Source organism: Aplysia californica, unplaced genomic scaffold (genome assembly GCF_000002075.1).
Source record: "Aplysia californica isolate F4 #8 unplaced genomic scaffold, AplCal3.0 scaffold00238, whole genome shotgun sequence".
Taxonomy (NCBI): Eukaryota; Metazoa; Mollusca; class Gastropoda; order Aplysiida; family Aplysiidae; genus Aplysia; species Aplysia californica.
In genome coordinates this window covers 260,627-280,864 of record NW_004797508.1, presented here as the reverse complement: position 1 = coordinate 280,864, position 20,238 = coordinate 260,627, and the positions used below count along the sequence as shown (strand labels likewise).

At 40.9% G+C, this 20,238-nt stretch overlaps 1 protein-coding gene across 4 annotated transcripts in view; it reads right to left on the bottom strand.

Moving 5' to 3' along the window:
- Positions 1–20,238, bottom strand: part of LOC101846143 — a gene marked incomplete in the record, with an annotated part of 41,505 nt that overhangs the window by 5,362 nt on the left and 15,905 nt on the right. Inside the window, 13 exon segments of one of the 4 annotated variants that reach the window (XM_013083524.2) lie at positions 1,586–1,602; positions 1,850–1,867; positions 6,172–6,517; positions 7,314–7,397; positions 8,516–8,743; positions 9,888–9,992; positions 10,711–10,806; positions 11,585–11,798; positions 12,611–12,851; positions 15,284–15,399; positions 16,905–17,339; positions 17,964–18,209; positions 19,603–19,702. In XM_013083524.2, the coding sequence (XP_012938978.1) occupies positions 1,586–1,602; positions 1,850–1,867; positions 6,172–6,517; positions 7,314–7,397; positions 8,516–8,743; positions 9,888–9,992; positions 10,711–10,806; positions 11,585–11,798; positions 12,611–12,851; positions 15,284–15,399; positions 16,905–17,339; positions 17,964–18,209; positions 19,603–19,702 (2,246 nt within the window). 4 annotated transcript variants of the gene reach the window in all.

Genomic DNA, 20,238 nt, shown 5'->3' with positions numbered 1-20,238 from the left:
GGGGGGTGTGCCTATTCAAAGCATGTTGTGTAAAGTGTATTGACAAAGGTAGGCTACTGCGAAAGGAAAAAGAAAGGGGGGAGAGACAGTAGGGTCGAATGATGAAATTGCCCAAAATTCTTCCTTGTTTACCAGATCTGCTGGAATGTTTTAATGTGTAAAGGGGAATTGCTATCAACAGGAAAAAAACCCAAGGATTAGAAATCCTTCCATGTTAGCAGGAATTTGGTACTAAACATCTTCATGTAAACAATTTCTCAAATTATATTATATATCACACATATATAAAATGTAACTTCTTATCAGTGACTCATGTCCCAAGCTCAAATACTACTATTAAGAACAAAGAATAGGAAAGGCAGTGTTAAAGTTTAGAGCATTTAAAATCAACTAGATTTCGATTGGTGACTTTAGTGCACAAAGGATAAGGATGTGCAAGTTTTCTACATGTGGAAAAAAAATGAGTGATGTAAGCTATATATTATTTATGAATATTTCAGTGTATACATACACATATGAAAGTGATAGATATATGAATATAGACATATTACATATATAAGTGTGCATGTGTGCATCTTGCCAGATCCACAGAAGAGAAATTACAAACATGCATAACAACAGTTATATCCTCTCTGATCAGCTTATTTGTGTGAGTAATTACTTAGCTGTAACCATCTCTGTGAAACTTGGTACTAGTTTCATTGTCATACCCATGAAACAACACTGTCTTGCGGGCTTTGGTGCTGGGGGGACCTGAGCACTTATGGGCCTGTCCGGTGTGCAATGACGTTGTTGCCCAGGACAGGTAATACAGGTAACGGGTAACATTGTCTTTCGATGTGAACGACCAATTCATCACATGTGTTATTCTAAAGGAATATGAAAGTCTCTAAACAGATAAATTTACTACCTTTTAATCGAGAGCCAAAAAGTTGATTTGTGTAAAAAGATGAAAACCATGAAATAAGTGATCAGTTTTGTGAGCTTTGTTGCTCTTTGCCTGTATATTGTAATTGCATTGCACAGATGATATATCAGAGGGTAATGTCAAAGTCAAAGTAAAGGACAGGTCACAAAGTCATGGCCAACAAAAGGTTACATTGTCAAAGCTAGCAACACGTTACAAGGTCAAAGCTAACAACAGGTTACAGGTCAAACCAGGGATGTGTCACAAGGTCAAGACCAACAACAGGTTAGTAATAAAGTTGTGCAGCGAGCAGAACTCCCAGAAATGTGGACAGAGCAAACGAAAATTGATTGTATAATCTCAAGTTAAAATTATCTTTACTGGAGTGCTGATCCCTCACTGAAGACAAGGAAATAAGTGTCAAGAGCCAATAACCCACATCTATAAAAAATATTTGAACAAAAAACAAGCTATTCTTTTGTTCTTAAAACAATTATTCAGTATACTTGGCACTATAGAGCAGAACGGATTTGATGACAAGTAAAAACCTGGCATATATAATATATGGAAATGTGACCCATTGGCTTTTGCAATAAATATTCTTGCATGCATTGTTGGGAGCCCTGCTCTGTCAATTAATAGAAAACGAAAAAGTGTTAGAAAAATATTTTTGCCTACCAGCACCCATGTTGAACCTGAAGACAAAGGCACATTGTTGCATTATAAAGCCAGATAGATGTCTAAAAACCAGTGCATAATGGTTTTTATGCTTTCGTAAAGCTAATCAATAAGGCAGTTAGAATACCTGTTCATGCCCGTAGTATACAAGTTAGAGATACATTGTGCTTATTACTGTATCAGTTCATATGCAATGGTGTAATGCAAGTTAACAGCATGCTAGTAACAGATTTAGATCTAAGCCTGAAAAGGTTGGGCATTTACCTCAAGACAATCTCCACTCTGAGGACATATAAGAAAAAATTATCAATAAAATAAGTAATTGAGCAAATTTTGTATGAATCCAGACCCCAAAATACGAAAAGAATGCAGCCATGAAAGGACTAAAATGTAACGCAAAGAGAAAAATAATTGACACATACTAAAAAAATAGCCGAAAAAGGAAAGACCAATCCTGTAATTCCTTCGAAAGACAACACAACAACAAAACTTCATGAACCTGACAAAGGAACATAAAGAAATGATTTGTGCAGTGTGAAAGAGTTAACTTTTATAACATTTTCCAACCTTTCCCATTTGTCCCTCTCTCCTGAAATTTGTAAAAACTAGCAAGTTTCACAGCTTCCAACAGGTGTTCAGCTCGACCATTCAGCATGCAGAGATAAAAAAAGCATAACATGTTCGGTGAAAATCCAGCTGCCCAAGGTGACTTTAAACTACAGTTGTACCTGCTCTAACCGCCACCTGTCCAAGACAATCAGCTGTACAAATGACTACTTTCTACTTTCCCCATTGCGATTTTTTACATTATGATGATACAGTTCAAGATATGCACCTGTCTAAGACAACCACTTTTCTCCTCCCCAATGAATGACCGTCTTGGACAGTTTCGAAAATGTATTTCCAAGGATAAATGCATTACACCAGAAAAAATTCCACTCGTTCTTCACCTTCCTAGTATTAAAAGCAACCTTCTATAGACAGATACAGGAAAATCCTTTCTAAATAAAGCAACAAGAAATTTTTAACGTCAACAGAACTGTTCACAACTCAGGAGCACCTGACAACCTTTCAAAAGCAGAATGCAAGGAACATTTCGGTATCATCTTCTCACTTCCAACTTGAACACAATTCCCCTTCAGCAATGTCTACTCCCTGTGCCATCAACAGGTGATGATTACAGAAGTGACGGTAGGGACCCACCTCCCAAGCTGGTCACAGATGGAAATGAAGTCGAGTTCCACTGCAAGACAACGATCAGCAGAGACCCATTCTTAACGACTCAAGTAATTGTAGTGTTCTACATTTTAGTGTTAGATCCTATCACACACACATAACTCATAGGCTAGGATTTCCAAAATTAAGGTTGTCTTACAGAGCATAAAGAGTAGTGTAATTAAAATATGAAATTACAGGGGAATTTAATAGAAAGTCGAAGCAATATATTGTTCTGACACTATTCTTCAGCTCAATAGCTCTCACATCATGAATATGTGTATGTAAATTTCAAAAGATGCCCGAATGGCAATAAATATATACAGGATCACCAAAAACACATAAAGATGGGGGAAAGTAAATATGAGGTTTTTGCAAAATACTAATAATAGCATGTAAACTTCTTATACAAAAAAAAAGGTGTTATGAAAGTATCTTAAAAAAATACATGCAAGGCCTTTTTTGCCTCCTGACAGGCACTCAAGCAGTATGCATGATACAACTTTGCCTTAGCAGTAGACATAGAGGAAGTACATAGTACATTGAAACCCATGGCCAGTAACACATGACATTAAAACACTAACGTACCACTGACAATTTCATTCTCAGCATTATAATAATAGTAAATAACATTTGTTTAGCTCATATCTCCAGTCAACAGCAAGCTCTAAGTGCTTTACAAACTGTACTATTACCCCAGCAAACCTTTAAAAGCCCATGAACATTCTTGGCTTCCAAGGAAGCATACAGCGCAAGCAGCTGGTTAATCACTCAAACCCTAAAAAACTGACTAGATCTTTTGCCGTCTATAGCCCCGTACCCATTCCCACCTGGGTAAAGTGAGGAAAATTCCTGAAAAGTTCCTTTCCCCACAGACACAACAACGGGCCACTGACAGACTTTGAACCCGTGATCTTTCGGACGCAAGCCCAACAGCCTAACCACTCGATCAGCGACGCCGCACATATAAAAATAGGTCAAGAAACGAACACACAGAAAGGCTTTTTCTTTGTAACTGTCTATCAGAAAACCATATGAAGTTGACACACATCTTCGTAGATGCATGAAGATTTAGACAAGGTCACACTACTGAGAGAATGGCACCGCTTTCAAATCATCTCATCCCTCTAGTATTACCACATTTCGATTGTCTCCCCTGCCGTCTCTGTTGCCCCCAACCTGTCACTTGTGGCTTCTCCAACATCCCCATAGACACCTTCGTCACAAACAGGAACATCACTTTTCTCTCCTTCTTCTGTCAGGACATTCCCATCTTCACCCACAGTAAAACCCATATTGTGTGCCTTTCCCACTTCAACAGAAACCGTATCCTCATTACTGTAATTTTCAAATCGCCCTACATTTTCATCAATCTCGCCCCTGACCACCACTGCATCACAACCTTCATCTTCAGAATCTTTTTTTTCATCTGCCACATCATCAACACCCTTTACAACATCAAGATCATCATCCGGACCAACCACTGCACTCAGATCACCCGTGACCTCCCTTTCGCTAACAAAACTTTCACTTTCCTCTCCGTTTGCCGTTCCATCCGAGTCACAATCCTCATCCTCTATGTCACCTACCAAATGACCCACTCCCCTCTCCTCACCAACATCTTCAACATTACTTTTATCTATGTCAATTCCCTTCCCCTCCTCAGCCATCTCCACATCAGTCCTATCACTTATTCCTCTCTGGAGATCCGCACTACTGCTAGGTGCACTTTTCTTCCCTTCCATCTGTTCCCAGAACTCTATATGTTTACGCACAGATTTGTCAGGACTTGTACCCTCATCAGCATCTTCTTTTATCTCAACGTGGCTATCCACAGCCACTTCTCCGTCAGAAATGTTCTCTCTTATCTCTATGTGGCTATTTCCAGTCAGGTGGTTTTTGGCAGCCATGGGGCTATCCGCAGTATGTTCTGCTATCTCCAATGGACTGCTTATAACTGATTCTCCTATCTGTGCTTGACTATCCAAAGTTGGTATCCTTATTGGTATTTGGCTCTTCACTGCCTGTTCTCTTATCTCTGTCGGACTACACAGAGCTGGCTCTCTAATCTTCACTTCTTGGGTCACGGTTGGTTCTCTCACTTCTTCTCTCACTTCTATTTGGCTATACACAGATGGCTGCTTCACTTCAACCTGGCGATAAACGGTTGGTTCTTTTCTTTCTTCATGGCTATCCACAGCCAGAATTCTTATGGGTATTTGGCTGTTCACTGCCGGTTCCCTTTTCTCTTCTTGGCTACACATGACGGACTCTCTTATCTTTATTTCTGGAGTCAAAATTGGTTCTGCCACTTCTACTTTATTAATCAAAGCCAGTTCTGTAACTTCTATATGGCTATTCACAGGTGATTTTTCAATCTCTATCTGGTATTCCACAGCTGGTTCTCTTATCTCAACCTCCTGGCTCACAATCTGTTCTCCTGTTTCTATCCGGCTGTTTGGCTCTTCAAACTTGACCTCGACTTGACTATCCACAGTCGGCTCTTCTATTTCTACTTGGCTATCCACATCCTGTATCCATATCTTCACACGACTGTTCACAATCTCCGCTCTTTCATCTTTTTGGATATCCACAGCCAATTCTTTTTTTTCCTCTTTGCCCTTTGTATTACCATCTGCTTCCTGTTCAATTGTCTCTTCCTTGCTGTTCGCACCATTGTCCATATCTGTCTCCTTTAAATTCTCTTTGCTGGGTATATTTTTGGGAATGGACTCTTCCCCTCTTGGGAGCTTGGCATTCCCAGACTGTCCCTTTATCCCCCCTTTGCTATTCACAGTCTGTCCCTTTGTCCCCACTTTGCTATTCGCGGTCTGTTCCTTGGCTTCCACTTTACTCTCTCGATACCTGCCCCAGACCTTGGCCTTCCTCTCTGTGGCCTGTCCAATTAGTTTCCCTTTGCTCTGTACAGCTTGCTCCAGTTCCTTCCCCTTGTTAACCATCGCTTGTCCCAGTGTTCTCCCCTTGCTCAGCAAAGTCTGACCCCACGTTCTCCCTTTGCTATCTGTGATTTTCTTATTAAGAGCAGGTTCCACTGTCTTCCCTTTGCTATCCGCAGTTTGTCCCCAGAGCTTCCTTCTGCTATCCACAGCTTGTCCTGATGTTTTCCCTCTGCTATCCACCGTTTGTCCCACTATCTTACCCCTGCTATCCACAGACTGCCCAAACATCTTTCTCTTACTTTCCACAGCTGGCTCCTGTATCTCCTCATTGCAATCCTCACACACTTCCTTGACCCCTTTGCTTCTATCTGCAGACTGCCCCTTTGTCTCTCTTCTTCTATCCACACCCCGTCCCCTTATCCCCACTCCGCTATTCCAAGTCCCCCACATCGACACCTCATCATCACTAACTTCAGAATCCAACGTCTCCACGTAATCCCCTTGCTCCTCCTCATAAAATGAGTCCAAATCTCTCCACGCTGGACGACCGCCTTCCCCATCCACTGGTGAAAGAGATCCCCCATCTAGCGAGGATGAAGAGCCAGGACGGACGGGCAGTCGGGATGACCTCGGGATGCTAGATTTATTCTGCGAGGGAGACGTGCTGATCCCTGTAGATCGCTGGAACGTCATGATACAGTGCAGGTTCCCACCCGGCTTCTTGCTGGTGTTCCGCTGCATGACACCTTTCCATGACTGGCGGATGTTGATGAAGTTTGGGCTCTCACAGTGCAAGTCAGTGGAAATTTCGTCCCAGCTGAGAGGAAGAATGGTAAAACAAATTAGCTATGAGAACTTCGGTAAGGGGGTTAAAACCCCTAATGAAACAAAACAATAAAAGTCTTAGAGTTAGAGAAGACATTTGCAGAGATCTGGATAAAAATGAAAAAGGAAAGACAAAACAATGAAAAAAGAAGATGTAAGAAAGGAAATTAATATTACACAGATGTTAAACATAAGTTGTTTTGTTGCAGCAGATGTGTGCTCAACTTGAAGTGACATGGTGTTGTGTTTACAAATAATTGCGATTGTAAATGCTTTACACCCCTATCCACACATTTAAATCATTTAAAAGGGGGGCCCACAATGACCCTGCCTATCGCGGCCAACTCAGACTCAGATGGATTCAACCACAAGCAGACAGCTGGAAATACTCAATAAAAAACAATCCCAACATAATAGTTGAATTCATGTCTTCTGTGTAGGATGCCAAAGGGCCTGACTGCTACACTACAAACACTGGTTATGATGTTGTGTATATTAGTATTGTGACATAGAAGCTGGTGAAATCAATCCGTCAATTTCTTTCTCTGCAGTATATTCAGAAGTTCCCAGTGGCTACCAAAAAATATCCTGAACTTTTCAGATCCAGGGAAAATGCATGCTTGGGGACTCAAGATTTATGGATCACATTTTCCAATAAAGCTAGTATCAAGACTTTTTACATAAAGTCCCTGACATCAGGCAAAATACAGATGATGTCAGAAATACTGATTTCCTGATTTATCTAGCAAATCAGAACCTCTGAATGAAGTAAAATTTTAGAGACTTACAGTTTACAGTGTATGGCCGGATATTTCCTGCTTGTTTCTCCAATGAGGATCCAGGACTCGATCGCCTCAGGGTTGAGGAAGCCACTGTTCCACAAGTCACAAGAGTGTCGCAAATGTTGAAGAGACATTGAGTGTGAGAGCAATAATGAGTTTCAGCATAATATTTACATTATTTGCTCTCATTGGAAAAATAAAAGACAAAAGAGGCAGAGGTAGACCAAAAATACCTTTGCTAACAGCACACAGCTGCCTGTGAGACAAGAGATGAATCAATGAATGAATGAATGTATGAATAAATGAATGAATGAATGTATGAATGAATGTAAGAATGAATGAATGAATGAAGATTAACTGAGAAAGATCTACAAAGTGCCCACCCTACTCTCTCAAATTTACCTGTATGCGTCCACACAGAAACCACAAAAGAAAAAGGAGAGAAACAGGACAGGACTTAACTCTTTCACTACCGCGAGACGGCTTGCCACTTTCTGCTTCAAATCACCCATACTTTTGTAATAAACGAAACTGAAATACCCTGTGGCCGGGGGGGGGGTTACTACTGGCTGAAGTGTCTTTAGGCCATTCCCAAAGGGGGGACATTAACCATGTTCTTATGCACAGTAGAATTGTAATTGTTAATGGGCTGATTCATCAATGTCATGCTCATAACTGTGCCTGAACTTTAACAGGGAACTGCTGCTTTTTCTTTCCTAATCCTTACTATCGTCATTATTCCTCTACTTCTTTATATATGTTTGTCACACTCTTGTGACCCGCTATTTCCGGGGTGCCTCGATAGTCGAAGCAGACTTTGTGCTGTTGAAGCTAGAGAGGTGAGCAGAGTAAGCCTGATTCCCTGTAAGGGCTTCTCTGTTGACATCCACCCTTTGGTGCTCACATGACCTTATGCAGTTGAGAGCACCGTAAAACCTCTACTAAAAAAAAGAAACTGAAATCTCAGGCTGAAGAATTGTCCTTTTTATTAACATGTTGAGATAGGTCATTATTTCCCTTTTATTTTCATATGTAATACATGAGGCTAAAATTGAAAATTGAACTCAAAATCTTTAATTCGTCCAAGGGTAGGCAGAATCATAAAGCAAGTCACAGACACGGCCCGGTACAGGTGAGAAAAAATCCCTGGTAGTAAAAGAGTTAATAATAACATCCTGCAAGCACCCACGCTACTATCTCAAAATTACCTGTAGGCGTCCACACAGAAAACGGGTGTTTCCTCGTAGCCTATGGGGCAGAAGTAGTGGTTGTGGCAGTGGTAGACGAAGGTTGTGTTGGGGTCCTTCAGGCCCTCCTTCAGCTTCTCCAGTGCCATCTCACTAGTCACTCCGACTGTCTTGTTTCGGCCGCGCGGCTTGAACATGTAGTAACAGCGGCCGGTCACGCCAAAGTGAGAGTTGAGTCGTCGGAACCATCTGAAGCATAGACCATACACAAAAAAATAAAAGTAAGGTATAACAAACCCTCTCTGTAATCGCGCATCATGATGATACAGATTCCCGTGTTTGAATGGGGACTTTGCTTTCACCCACAAAGACAGATCTTTATGTCCTTTCTCTTATTTTACCCTAATTTCCTCTCTCATTTCAGCCGCTTAAAAAAAGCAAAGAAAGCAAATTTGAATGACCAAGGCAAAGAAAAACTGAGGATCAAATTGACCTGAGGCAAAAGATGGAACTCAAGACCAAGATCATTAAAATTTTGTTCATAATCCTACTCAGGCCTTTTGTCTGTACAGAGTGCCAATCTTTTTTGGCAGCACCACAGCTAAAATGGTAGGGGCTGCAGAATCACAAAAACAATTTCCAAGTACAGTTAAAATTGTCTAGAATGACCACCCATCATTGAAGAGAAAAAAGTTTTTCCAAAACAGGTGGGCGTGACTACTTGAACTGTGTCATTATAATATTTGTAAAAAGTAAGGGGGAGGGGGGGGGGAGTAGAAAGTGATCATTTGTACAGGTGATTGTCTTGGACAGTCACTCAATTGTACTAGAACATGACACTTATTTCATCCTGGAAATTTTCTCAGCCTAATTCATCAGAGTTTGTGGTGTAATGGTTAGGCCCTCCATTATCGCACACATAAGACATTTATAAGTACAATTCCCGCAAAGGTAGGCATCTCTTCGAGCATCACCTGTTTCGAGAAACAGCCTGCCTCCTTAATGATCCAAGTAGTGTCAATGTGGGTGCAAAACAATTACCATTATGTAATTAACCGTTACAACCTCAACTGCATGTATTTCCCTTCCGAGTTCTTGTTCCCCAAGGCCCAGTTACACATATTTCGCTCAAAGGGTGCTGGCCAACTCAAACCCAGTTGAGTATTTTTACCATAATTCATCCAATTGTCTCAAAAAATATTCTACATATTATCTTACAAAACTTCAAGCAGAAGCAGTACAAAAATTTGTTTAGCGATTGCAAAAAATTATAGACACAATCTGTATTGGCTGGGCCTGAGGGTTCAAGGAGTTCAGTGTTATCTGGTCCAAAGGGAGGTGAGAGCTAAAAGTAGCCTGGTGCTGTAAGGGTTAATTATAAAGCCCGACTCACCTCATCAGCGTCAAGTTGCCAGTGAAAGGACCAAACTTTATCTCCTCAAATGGAGAGTGAAATCCCAGGATCTTCATGGCCACTTCTTGGGTCAGAGGTTTCAAACTGACAAGAAAAAGGTTAAGACCTTCCTAAGAGTTTTTCATAACTTTCAGTTGAAGTATAAGAATCTACAAAGTGTTATGAAAATAGAACAATAGGCCTGATTTGATTCAACATATTTTTTCCTGAGCTGGATGTAAGTACGTTGCTTCACTTGAACTAAGCAGGATGTCCTGGTTTCCGGTACAAGATCTGTTTAAGAGTAATTAAGGTTTTTCTAGCCATGACTGAAAGTGGAGCTCTGTTACTGAAATATATTATCTGCTTTGTCACACTCCTCATTCTTTCATTAAATGGTTGCCATTCTCTTACTAAAACGGTATTTTAAAAATCTACATTCAAATTTTCATGTGCACGAGGAGAGGAAATTTGGCAAGAGGACAAACGCAGAGTGAAAGAGTAATATGAAACTTATATGAAGGGTCAAGTGAAAAACAGGATAAGTCAATCTTAGAAAAAAAACACACCAAAAAAAACAGGGTACTAACCCTTAACTGTACTTGTAGAATATACCTATGAAATCAATCAAGTAAAAAACCAATTAAGTCATTCACAAACTGTATTTTCATTAAGGCAGATCAAGTTAAGAACAAGCCAAGGCCATTATAAAAAGGCAGAAAATTAGCTCAGTTATGGTAGAATTAATGTGACTTAGCCTGTTTTTGACTGTACCCATTCATATTATTTTAATTACTCAGGAGATTTTCATATAAGCAGTTACCTCCCTTGGCCCATCGTTGAGAAGAGGAAGTTCCAACAGGAGACCACCGAGGAGATGCCGCATGAAGTCTTGTACTGGGGTCGACTCATGCAGTGCCTTATGGAATTGGGACAAACAAAGCTCAAAATGAAAAAAGGGAATGCTGGAGGTGAGGAAGGTATACAGTTAAAAAATGTATACTTGAACTGCTCATTGCTGAGGTCTTGGTGTTCCAGGTTGGTCGACGCGCTCTGCAGCAGTCGTCTTGGTTTGTCGGACTATGGATCATGAGTTCCTGAAATGTCCTGCCAACTATTGTGCCAGAACACGTCTGCTGGGACATTTCAGTGACCCACTTTCAGCACTTTTTAGGGACCCCCCGAGAAAGTGTTGAGTTCCTGCGTGCTGTCGACATCGCTGACCGTTTATGATGCCACAGCGCTGGGAGAGAGAGAGAGATGAACTGCTCATTGTAAAACTCTGAAACACACCACTTTTCAACACGGCTTATGGCAGCATCTTACACTAAGCAGTCAATATATATAGATTTAGCAGAGACCCATAGTTTTTTTTTACCGTAGAGAAGATGCATTAGAAAATATTATTTGGTTTCAATTAAGATAAGTGTGTCAATGCAAAAACAGTGTTTAGTTCAAGGAAAGAACAAGACAGACAGGAAGGAAAAATAGATGGAAAGAAAAGAAGTAGGGTAAACTAGTGGTGCACGTGCAGAGCCCAAAAAGAAAGAGAAAAGGAAAAACAGAAGGAAAGAGAACAAGAGAGTATGACAAACAAATATACAGACAGACAGACAGACAGACAGACAGACAGACAGACAGACAGACAGACAGACAGATTGACAGACAGATAGACAGACAGACAGACAGACACTCACCATCTTCTCAGATCAAGGACCTTACGCAGTGTTGGGTCCCTACACTCCCCAATAGCCTCAATGCTCTCTGACTGGGAGGCTGACAGGACGGTGAATGTCTGAGATGCTTGAACCATCGACAGCTGGGAGGAGGAAGAGGATGGAGAGATGTCTCCTCTTGACTGAACAGATGAGACTTCCTTACCCACTGACTTTGTCCATACCGATGGAATCCCTAAGGTAGAATAAAGGAAAATAATATATATCCAAAACAAAATGAATGAGTTCTTACCCCCTCATTGACACAATTCAGATCATTTAGGAGGCCGGGTTCCGACCTTGCTTGTCAGGGCCAACCCAGGCCGAGAAGTATACAACATCCAAGCAGAAAGACCAAGATTCTCGGAAAAGATTTTCTCTCCACTTGGGAATTGAACTTGGTTGTCCTGTGTGCAACAGCGAAGTGCGTAACATCTTTACTACAGACACAGGTAGAAAAATATTTTAATAATTTTCTTTAAATTTTCATTGCTATGTACCTGAAATCATATCACTCCTATAAATGTCTCATTTACAGTATGAAGTACTAAGAGAAAAGTCAAACGTGCTCCAACAGCAACCTATCCAAGACAATCATCTGAACACGCAACCACAACCCATTTCTGGCCTTGCGTTAATAAAAATATGGTGACACAGTCCAAGACATCCTCCTGTTTACACTTTTCTCCTCACACCCATAACACTGAAGATTCTATCAATATAAACTGGACATAACCCTATGAATATGGTAGAAATAAACTATAGCCCCTCATATTATCTTTGCGCATCATAACAATCAAAGCCTGCAGTTTTCTATTCCTGTAAGACATAGCTGTAGCCCCCCTATGACTGTGGATGTTGCCCACTTTGTCAAGCAGTTCGAATTGTGGAAGGGGGGGGGGGGGGGTCCGAGAGTTTTCCAACTTTACTTCTACGAGGGTGATCATGGCTTTTTTGTATAACTGCTATGAAAGAGTGAGTGTAGGATCTGTGAGCGCCGTGAAGTACCTGAACGCTTTTTGTTCTTCTTGGCCCGGCCGGTGAAGTCTGAAATGTTGACCTCCCAAGCTGCAGTCTCTGGGTCTTTGCTGTCATCCAGGCCGCTGATCTCCGCATCTAGCCCCGCCCCCTGACCAAGACGAGCAGCAGGAGGTGTGGAAGATGTCTTTGGGCTGATGTTTGCCTTCATTTGCAGTTGGCGATTGCCAGGGCTGGGGCTGCGACGACCCCTGTAATTGCTGTCACTCATCTGGGGGAACCAAAGAAAGTTTATGTCACTATAAGTGTTAACCCTTAGAGCACCAAGCTATTTTCAGCTCTCACTTCACTTTGGTCCAGGTAATACTGGGGTCCTTGACTCCTCAGGCCCAGCTAATACTGGCTGTGTCAGCAAACTTTTCACGCCATTAAAAAACCCATTTATTTACTGCTGTTCTATGAGAGTGTAGAAGATTGAATGAAGAATCATTTTAAGAGATGACTGGCTAGTTGTTAAAATATGTGATTGGGTTTGAGGTGGCCGCCACCCTGTGGGGGAAATATATGCTATTGTCAAGAAAAATATACGTGACTGAGGCTGTAAAAGTTAAAAGTAAAGTATACCCTCCTCCACCCAAGGTCTTCAAACATCACAAAAATCAGTTTTCTATTTTCTGTTCCTGTAAGATGTAGCTGAAATTCCATTGTGATCCTTATAGTAACCCCCAGATCTACACACAAGGTCAAACACATTTGAAATGTGCGGCTATTCTTTACTTTTACTCTCCAAGCCTTTGGCCCAACTGTCTGTCAGTGTCAAACAGAAGTAGATCTCCATGATATCTTTATTTTGTGCCATACACAAAAAAACCCAGAGGGAATGCACAGAACAACAGGACCAAATGGTGGCAAAACTTTTTTGTCACTCCGTCTAAGTGCCACAGGGTACAGACATTTGCGTGGGAGGGAGGTGCTTGGACCTGAAAAAAACCTGACATTAGGTCCTGTGGCAGGACCATCCATGCAAATGCCTGTACCCAGCGATACTTGGAAGGAGTGATAAACAATCTTGCAGTTGTTGATGTGTTTGCCTACTGTATGTGGGCTCTCACTGCTTTACAATTTATCATTATCCTCATAGACGCAATAATGTACTGAAAAATACTATGTTTGTGAGAAGCATAAAAAAGAAATTTGATTATCAGAGAAAACATGTAAGGAAGATCCAAAATTTATTGAAAATGGTATCCCAATATTATTTTGTTCCAGGGCTGTGGTTTATATAGGCCTATAATGTAACATTATGGTGTGTTGATTGTCTGTATTATTATAATATTGAATATTATATAAAGTTGATGAATTATTGAAAGTATAAAATCTATATTTATATTTGTTATGCATGCCATTGTAAGATCCCAGCCCAGTTCCAACACCGAGTTTAACCCTATCCATATGCCCTGGGGTCATTTTGTACCCCTGGAGTTGTATTTTTCACATTTTAGAATACTTCTAGTACTAAGATCTTTTTGAAACTTTCAGTATTTCTCAAAAAAATCATTTTGCCAGACTTTTATGCAAAGCGTACAGATCGGATTAACGCGTAAATTTTATCTTTGAAAGTGGTGGCACACAGTTCCCCACATCGTATAGATACAACAGTAAAACACGACGTACGGATAGGGTTAAAAAAAAATGTTTTTTACACCACCTGTACCCAGAGTAGGAAGGATCAAGCACCTAGGCCCCTTGAAAAAGGACAATAAATTCTGGAGGTCTTATGTAGAAGTTTTGTATGGTAAGGTCCCCTTAAGGCGGGGGGGGGGGGGGGGGGGGGGTACCCTGAAAATCCAGATTTGGCTCAAAACTATGGATTTTAAGTTGTAGGCATTTTTAGCTTCTTCAGCCTCTCTTACAACTATTTCATCGCATTAGAACCCCCTATTAAAGCCTTATTTCTTCCTATACCGGGCATGTTTGTCACCATTATTTCTTCATAAAGTCAATCTTTTATTTTTCTTTGTCGCCTGTTTTCTCGAAATGTGGTTTTTCTCTATACTTTTTAAAATAACCACCATTTTTTATCCAATCTTCATGAAATTTTCACAGAAAGAAGAAAAGATGTAATACTAAAAATTTGGGAGATAAATTTTTTATATATAGAATAGTTTTTTGTTGGTGGTGTTTGGAGTGTGGATTTTCACAGATCTTTTTGCAAACATGAATACTACCTCAGGAAAAAATTCCTTAAAAATTATCTAGTACGTTTAGGAAAAATTCATCACACAAATTTGTATATCTATTGTTTGCCCAGATGCAGGCAAATAAACAATTTATTTCTAGGAAAAATAAAAGCGGTATTAATTACTTAAGACATGTCAACAAAATTCAATTTGGCCATCGCATCCAAGGAAACAAATTTTTTTTCTCAAATTTGATTGCGGATTTTAAAACTCCTTATTACGCTTGTTATATGTGTGAAATTTGGTAACAATTTATCAACTAATAAGTGAGGTAGCCTTCAGTTGCTCCCCCCCCCCCCCCCCTTTAATGATTCTAAAATTGAAAAGAGTTGGCCTTTCGGACCACCACTGGGGCAAATTCAAAATTAATTCCTACAATAAACAGGTATGGTGTTTGGGGTAAATGGTGGTGGTAGTGGGGAGGAGGTTGTGTGGGCCACAGAGAATGAAAAGTGAGGCTTACTGCATTATTTAGTCCTGACTTGGTCTGACTGGAGTTCCCATCTGCTTCTGCCAGCTTGGGAACCATCCGAGCCAGTGGTCGACTACCACCAAATCTGGGGATCCCAGAGGTTTGCCCTACGGATGTACAAACAGACTATTTGTGTCACAACATGGTAGAAACAGGCACTTATCAATTTCTGGGCATATGGAGTTACTGGTTTTACTTAATGCTTGTTCATTTGTTTTGCTTTTGATGAAAAAAAAAAACAACCCATCTACCATAAATAAAAGTTGAGAGAATTATTTGCGATTGAAGGAGGTGAGGGTTGCCTGATGTCAGAGGTTAAACTAGTGAGAAAATGGCCGCCAAAATTTGGTGACTTCCAAAGCTTCAGTGTCTTTAAACACTGCAAGTCATATTTTTTGTGCCTTTGATTACCGTTTTTCAGAAAAATCCAAACAAATGTGTTTTTAAATGGATATGAAAGGTGTTGAACCAAGAAAAAAAATTGTTTAAATTGTCCAACAAGAAGAAAAAGGGGCGGTTTCTTCAATTTCATTATTTTGATGAACATCTGATTTCACCACCATGTTACACATTTGGTAAGTGCATGTAAATGAACAAAAATAAAATATCTCTCCTCACATGGCAAAAGAACCCCCATCTTTTGCAAGCAAGGCAACATGCCTAACTATTACAACACAGACCCATGTTTCCGTACTGGGAGCAAATAAAAAAAAGATCACATATGTTACAAGACCCGAGTTTAGTCTGTTTCAGGTTATAGCACTTTCTATCCTTGTGGATGCCTGTACCCAATGGCACTTTAAAATGAATCATACAAAATCTTGTAAGGTGTCTTTCCCAAAGGCACATTGATAAATTCAATGTTTACATTTTACACCCCCACCGACACCATTCAGATCATTTAGGGGGCAGGCTGCTTTAACCCTACCTGTTAGGGTTAACCCGGGCTGAGTGGAAAACAATATCCTAGCATTTCGACTGTGAGATACTCAATAAAGTAACTTTGTGTGAGATACTCAAAAAAGTGACTTCTAAACACCAGAACTGACCTCAAGTCTTTGACAGTGAAAAACAATGGCCTCACCATTAAAACACAAGAGCCTATACTGACACAATAACAGAACTGGAGCAGCCAGGAATAAAACACACAACTGTCAGACTACCAGTTGTACAGCCTACCCAGGTGATCAATAACACCACCACTGAGAAAGATATTCAAGGGTTACCATGAGCAAAATGACCTGCATCTGCAGTGCAGCTGTTAAGACTCTTTGCTGTGGCACACAAAAGAAAAAAGTCTGAAACCTGTGTGGAGCATTTTTAAAAAATCATGCATCTCCTTCTGGCTGCTGTTATGCTGTATTCTACTCAACTCTGATTGGTCTTGATAGGCAGGGTGGAAGCAGCGAACCTCCTAAATGACCTAAATTGTTCTAAGGGGGGGCTTTAAAGCCACTTTCAATGAATATTATAATTTCACAACATAGAGAAAAGTGAAAGTATGCAAACCTGCACAACCTCCTTAATGATCTAAACTGTGCTCATGGTTGAAAGCCACTTACAATGACATATTATAATTTCATAACATAGGGAAAAGTGGAAGTATGCAAACCTGCATTGCCAGGTGAGGGGCTGCGTCGATGGTTTCTCATCCCACTTCTCCTGTCTGTCATTCCAGAGTCGGAATCCTCGCTGCAGGAGCTGGAGGAGCGCACGAGACGAGGGATGCCACTCCCGCTGCTGGACCGACGTCGCGGGGCTGGGGGTGCCGTCGCCGTGGGAGACGTGGGAAGTCCTTGTGAGACCTGAACCTCCATCTCCTCAAATGCGTTGAGCTCATCATCCAGCTGTGCCAGAGCTTGCCGCTGCTCCTCGATGCTGGGCCCATCACTCGCCCCTAGATCCCTGTTCATTGTTTCGTCGGTGGTTAAAAGTGGCTGACTCTCCTCCCCATTGCCGTTATCCATGTTGTGATTTCGCTCTTGTGCGAGCAACCGTTTTGGGGAGGAAATTTTGGCTGCAGGCAGCAAAGGACTTAACTCTTCCTCTGATAGAATATAGATAAGTAAGTGTTGGTTCAGTCTCTTTGAGGTTGGTGGTGGGGGAAATTTTGGTACTCCATCAAACATGCATACACGCTCACAAAACACATTCAAGTGCATAGATGCATAATAAGCTGTAGACTTATTCAAAAGTAACCACTGCAAAAAAACAAGTATTTTTAAGATGTATGGTCAGGGTCTTTACCTAGCGAACGAAAGACAAAAGATTGACTCTAACAAGAAAATATATTTTATTCAGTATCTTCATGTATCTGTGAGGAAGTGCAAGCACATCCCTGAATGGTCCTTTCAGGTTCAAAGGATGAAGCAATAATAGTAATAAAATAATAATAATAATAATAATAATAATAATAATAATAATAATAATAATAATAATAACAATAATAACAATCATAATATTTTCTGAAATAAAAAAATTTATATAAAAATTTAATAATAAATATAACAATACATGACATTAATAAATTTATATAGCGCTTAACCCTAATTAAAGAACACAGGCTCTGAGTATTTTACAATTACAATGGCAATACATAAACAGCACCATTTTCCTAACTAAAAATCTAGATGTATCCCTTTAATCACAGAAAACACACAGAAAGACTCACCAATCTGCCCTCGAGAAACTCCCCCTCCTCCTCCCCCTCCACACTCCTTCAAGTTCCGGGCAGCTCTCTGAGCACCCTCATAGTCGTTCTTGTCCAGATAGGACAGGAGAAGTTCCACCTCACTCACCAGACTGGACACAACGCGGCTATCTACAGAAACCTGCCGAGACGGGGGCTCATCTTTTTTCGATTTCCCATCTTTGCTTTTATCGCTGTCGTCATCACTCTCGCCCGACTGGTTTGCTGCTGGGCAGGTTGAGAAAAGTAGGTGAGGGGAAAGGGGGGGGATGATTTTAGAAGAAACCTCACTTAGAAAGCAGAAACTTGACGAGTCAAACTGATAATAGTGGCCAATAGGAAATATTTTACGTATAATAATAGAGAATAGATAGCATTCGTATAGTGCAAATTCCTGCTCAACAGCAAGCTGTAAGCGCTTTTCAATCTATACTATTAACCCAGTAGACCTGATTGCATTAATTCTGAAACAGTTTCAACTTCCAGGGAAGCATACAGTGCAAGCTGCCATATGGGTGCTAAAACACCAACATATTGACAATATCTTCTCTTTCTATAGCCGGGTACCCATTCTCACCTGGATGAAGTGAGGAAAGGAAAATTTGCGTAAAGAGCCTTTCCCAAGGACACAACGTCGGGCAGGAGGCTTGAAACCCTGAACCTGCAAACTCATGATTACGAGTTCTGTAGCCTTACCGCTAGGCCACCGCCGCCGCTATCATATGCCGATGTATCCATCAACCCAGTGGGCTTCTACGATCCTGTCTCAGTTAGGCGCTTCACTATCACACACAGGGGACCAGAGTTCCATTCCCAAATGGGGACAAAATTTTCATTGAGTATCTTGGTCTTTCTGAAGGGACGTATCACCCTAAGCCCAGGTTGGCCCGGACAACCACAGTCAGAAGCCAATAAAAAATTATCTAAATTGTGCTGATGAAGGTGTAAAATCACCTACATCATTACAATCCTGTCTGTCAGAGGGCTAAAAAAGGTTGAGTGGGATTATGGATCTTCTACCAAAAGAAATACAGAAACAGTCGAAATTGTCAAAGACAGCTGTACATTGTTGAGGAGAAAAGTTGGTGTCTTCAATCAGTGGACGTCTTGGACAGGTCATTACAGACACAGAGAGAGAGGGAAAGAGAGAGAGATTTTAAAGATTTAGTAAGAGTTTTATGGCACTTGCAATACAATAAGGTCATATAAGTGCCAAAGATTAGAGGTGTTACAAGAGAGTAACAAACACAAAAAAGAAGGAGGGAAAATAAAGACGATAGTTGTTTGATAGGAAAGAAGAAGCTAGCCACACCAGAGCACCCGCTAACCACCCAGAGAGAGAGAGAGAGAGAGAGAGATAGAGAGAAAGAAAGAGGACAAAGGCAACAAAAAATTTTCAGAGAGAGAGAGAGAGATACAGAGATAGGGAGAGACAGAAAGATACACATATAGAAAAAAATGAAAAAGAGAAAGACAGAGAGAGAGAGAGAGAGAGAGAGAGAGAGAGAGAGAGAGAGAGAGAGAGAGAGAGAGAGAGAGAGAGAGAGCCACTAAGAGAAAAAGAGGGAAAAACAGACAATTAGATAAGCACGAAGAGGCATAAAGCACACCCTGAACTAACCAGAGGTTCGCCTTGATGACCACTCCGGAGCACTGAGCCAGTCGTCATCCGAGTCGGAGTCTTCAGACAGGTACTCATCCACAATGTATGGCTTGGTGGTCTGGGTGGAGTTTATTTTCAGTTAGAGAGTTGTATGGCACTTGCGACACAAATAGGTCATATAAAAGTCGAAGGTAACAGGTGTTACTAGACAATAACATGCAAAGAAAAAAAAAGGAAGAAGAGATAATGACCGATAGATATTTGATAGTAAACTAGGTGCAAACCTCACTAGAGTGTCAGACAACCACACATTGGTGGGGGTGGCGGGGGGTGTAGAGAGGGATGGGGGGTTGAGGGGAGTGAGAGAGGACAGTACCTTTTGTGAATATTATACGTCACCAGTCCAGACAAATTTGAATTATTTCAAAGGCAGGCTACTCCTGCCCTGGCTGTCAGGGCAAATCCCTGGCTGAGAGAGATATAATGTACAAAGCCCTGCTAGCAGACAAAACAAAGACACTCGATTAAAAAAAACAAGCATATCCTCACTCTGGAATCAAAGTCATGTCTTCTGAGTGCAATGGCATAGAACATAACCATTTTACCAGACGCCACAGATGGTGGGTTGGGATTTCAGTAAGGATGAAGTGGGGG